Source organism: Palaemon carinicauda, chromosome 6 (assembly GCF_036898095.1).
Source record: "Palaemon carinicauda isolate YSFRI2023 chromosome 6, ASM3689809v2, whole genome shotgun sequence".
Classification (NCBI taxonomy): domain Eukaryota; kingdom Metazoa; phylum Arthropoda; class Malacostraca; order Decapoda; family Palaemonidae; genus Palaemon; species Palaemon carinicauda.
Window position 1 is genome coordinate 171,596,622 of NC_090730.1, and position 3,422 is coordinate 171,600,043.

Consider the following 3,422-nt stretch of genomic DNA (forward strand, 5'->3'; position numbering starts at 1 on the left):
AAATGACTTATTTTCCAGTTAAAAGATTTCCTTAGAAAGTCTCTACTGATTTTAATGTTACTACAATGCTGAAAGGTAGTCTCTCTCTCTCTCTCTCTCTCTCTCTCTCTCTCTCTCTCTCTCTCTCTCTCTCACAAAAATAGAAAATATCCTAACATCACGGTTCATATCTGCGACTATTTGCTTACTAATGCATTTCAGGGATGAAACCTTTCATGAATAAAATCATGGCAAACAATGTCTGAAGTAGAATACATTTTAAAGCCGTGTTTTGAAAATAATTCCGTTTCTGTTGAAGGTTCTCCTAAATCACAATATATCACCAAGACGAAATACCTATGCAACTCCAGACATGAAAAACTAAAGCAGATATGAATGTGAATAATCATTTCCCCATATATAAAGTCTGAAGAGGGAAAATGAATATATATTTTCACGTCTTAAAATGTCTAAATAACAGGGAAAGTTAATAAAGATTTTGACGTATAGTAAAAAGTCTAAATAACTGGGAAATTAAATAAGTATTTTCACGTCTTAAAATATCTAAATAATAGGGAAAATGAATAATCATATTCATATACCTTAAAAAGTCTAAATAACAGGGAAAATTAATAAACATATTCATATACCTAAGAAAGTCTAAATAACAGGGAAGGTAAATAAACATATTCCCAAGCAAAATCCGCAGATGCAGCTCTGATCAAGTATACCATCTGAGACAAATATATAAAATAATTGCAAAGCAATCTCTTAGCAACAGAGAACTTGAAAAGTAAACCAAATTTTGATCAGAATTATAAATTATTTTTGGGGGGCTAAAGCCATGTCGTCCTGATGGAAGTTCCTTTCGGCTTCTTCCTACAGTATAATATTTCTGCGAGTGACATTACAAGAGAATTACCGTCGGGTATCACAGGGTTCCAACCTCTGGAACGACTATCCGTAGATATTGTGTATAATCAGGGACCTATCCTAAGATAACCATAGATATCTGCACCCCCAATAGACTTTACCCAGTCTACTCAACTAGGGAGAAGGATAAGTGAGGAGCCGTTACATACCCTCTCACCTTTCGCACAAGAATTTCTACACAACCAATATCAAATCTAAGAAAAACTAATGAATTAATAAAATTGTAGATAAACTTTTGGTTTTAAAAACCAATACAACGACACTAAGTTAACATATATACAAATGAAATTAATTTTTATCAGAATAGCCTTCCCTATATAATAAAGATTAAGTGTTTAAATATAAATATAAATATATATATGCGTATATATATGTGATTTCTTTCCAGTTTTGGTCAGCAGCATTGCCGAGTGTATTACCCGTCGGTCTCTACCTATCCCTTGGGTGAGGGCAGAGAGTAGTCATACTATGATGAGAGGGGATACCCTAAGAGGCACATTTTGAAACCACAACATCCCACAAATGCCAAAACTGCCGTATTCTAATTATAGAAAGGGAGAGGGGTTGGGGAAGGTTAAATCTAAGTATGTGGCATATCTGAGTATTCATCCGTCAATTTTGACAGGTCACGTACACTAACATTACTGGCGAGCAAAACGATATATCTTTCCTATTCAAATTGAATATATCAACACTGATGGGAAGGGGATGTGATAAAGTAATTAGGGAAAGGAAGTGAAGGAGAAACTGCCCTGTAATCTTAAGCATCCGCATTGATTGATTGATGATTCGTGCCATTACTCCATAATCGCCGATTTGATTTATTCAAGACGAAGGTGTTTGGGCCAAAATGGATTGGAAACTCAAGTATGGAGAAGGAAACTCGATTACGAAGAAGGATACTCAAGTACGAAGAAGGAAACCCGAATACAAAGAGGGAAACCCGAGTACGAAGAAGGAAACCCGAGTACGAAGAAGGGAGTACGAGGAAGGAAACCCAAGTACGAAGAAGGGAGTACGCAGAAGGAAACCCGAGTACGAAGAAGGGAGTACGCAGAAGGAAACCCGAGTACGAAGAAGGGAGTACGCAGAAGGAAACCCGAGTACGAAGAATGGAGTACGCAGAAGGAAACCCGAGTACGAAGAAGGGAGTACGCAGAAAGAAACCCGAGTACGAAGAAGGGAGTACGCAGAAGGAATCTCGAGTACGAAGAAGGGAGTACGCAGAAGGAATCTCGAGTACGAAGAAGGAAACCCGAGTACGAAGAAGGAAACCCATGTACAAAGAAGGGAGTACGAAGAAGGAAACCCGAGTACGAAGAAGGGAGTACGCAGAAGGAAACTCGAGTACGAAGAAGGGAGTACGCAGAAGGAAACTCGAGTACGAAGAAGGGAGTACGCAGAAGGAAACTCGAGTACGAAGAAGGAAGTACGCAGAAGGAAACTCGAGTACGAAGAAGGGAGTACGCAGACGGAAATTCGAGTACGAATAAGGGAGTACGCAGAAGGAAACTCGAGTACGAAGAAGGAAACCCGAGTACGAAGAAGGGAGTACGAAGAAGGAAACCCGAGTACGAAGAAGGGAGTACGAAGAAGGAAACCCGAGTACGAAGAAGGGAGTACGAAGAAGGAAACTCGAGTACGAAGAAGGAAACTCGAATACGAAGAAGGAAACCCGAATAGGAATAAGGAAACCCGAGTACAAAGAAGGAAGCCTAAATACGAAGAAGGAAACTCGAGTACGAAGAAGGAAACTCGAGTACGAAGAAGGAAACTCGAGTACGAAGAAGGAAACTCGAGTACGAAGAGGGAAACTCAAGTACGAAGAAGGAAACCCGAGTACGAAGAAGGAAACCCGAGTGAACTAGAAACATCTGCATTTGTTGTTGTTAAAAAATAAATAAATAAATAACAATATATATATGAGCTCTTCCTATCCCTCAAGTAAGGGGAGGAGAGGGAGTAGCCACACCCTGGTGAGAGTGGGTGCATGTGCATGCATATCTATATGAATATTTGACCATCATTTTTTTATAGGTTGCATACACTAGTGTGTGTGCATATGTGTGTGTAATATGTGTGTGAGTGTGAGTTTGTATCAATCTGAGTTTGTAATGTGATTTCATTTATATTTGAGTCTGTGGAATAAAAATCTATGAAATTATATCATTTTCATACCACTTACCACAGAGAAAGAGAGAGAGAGAGAGAGAGAGAGAGAGAGAGAGAGAGAGAGAGAGATTTCATTTATATGTATGTTATTTCATAAAATGATCAGTTCTATAAACAGCTTTCCATCAAAAGAATAAGTATCAATGCCATTAACAACATCAATACTAACCAAGACCAAGAAAGCTATTGAGAGGAGAACTGGTAAAATACTTAATTGATGATGCGATGAAGAGATATTCTTTGATCTATTAATATTATTATTATTATTATTATTATTACTAACTAAGCTACAACACTAGTTGGAAAAGCAAGATGCTATAAGCCCAATAGCTCCAGAG

General features: G+C 38.1%; 1 protein-coding gene across 1 annotated transcript; it reads left to right on the top strand.

The window, feature by feature from the left end:
• Positions 1-1,762: 1,762 nt before the first annotated feature.
• On the top strand, positions 1,763-2,812 carry LOC137643356 (uncharacterized). Its single transcript, XM_068376186.1, has one exon. It carries the CDS (start codon positions 1,763-1,765, stop codon positions 2,810-2,812), a length of 1,050 nt encoding a protein of 349 aa, XP_068232287.1.
• Positions 2,813-3,422: the final 610 nt, after the last annotated feature.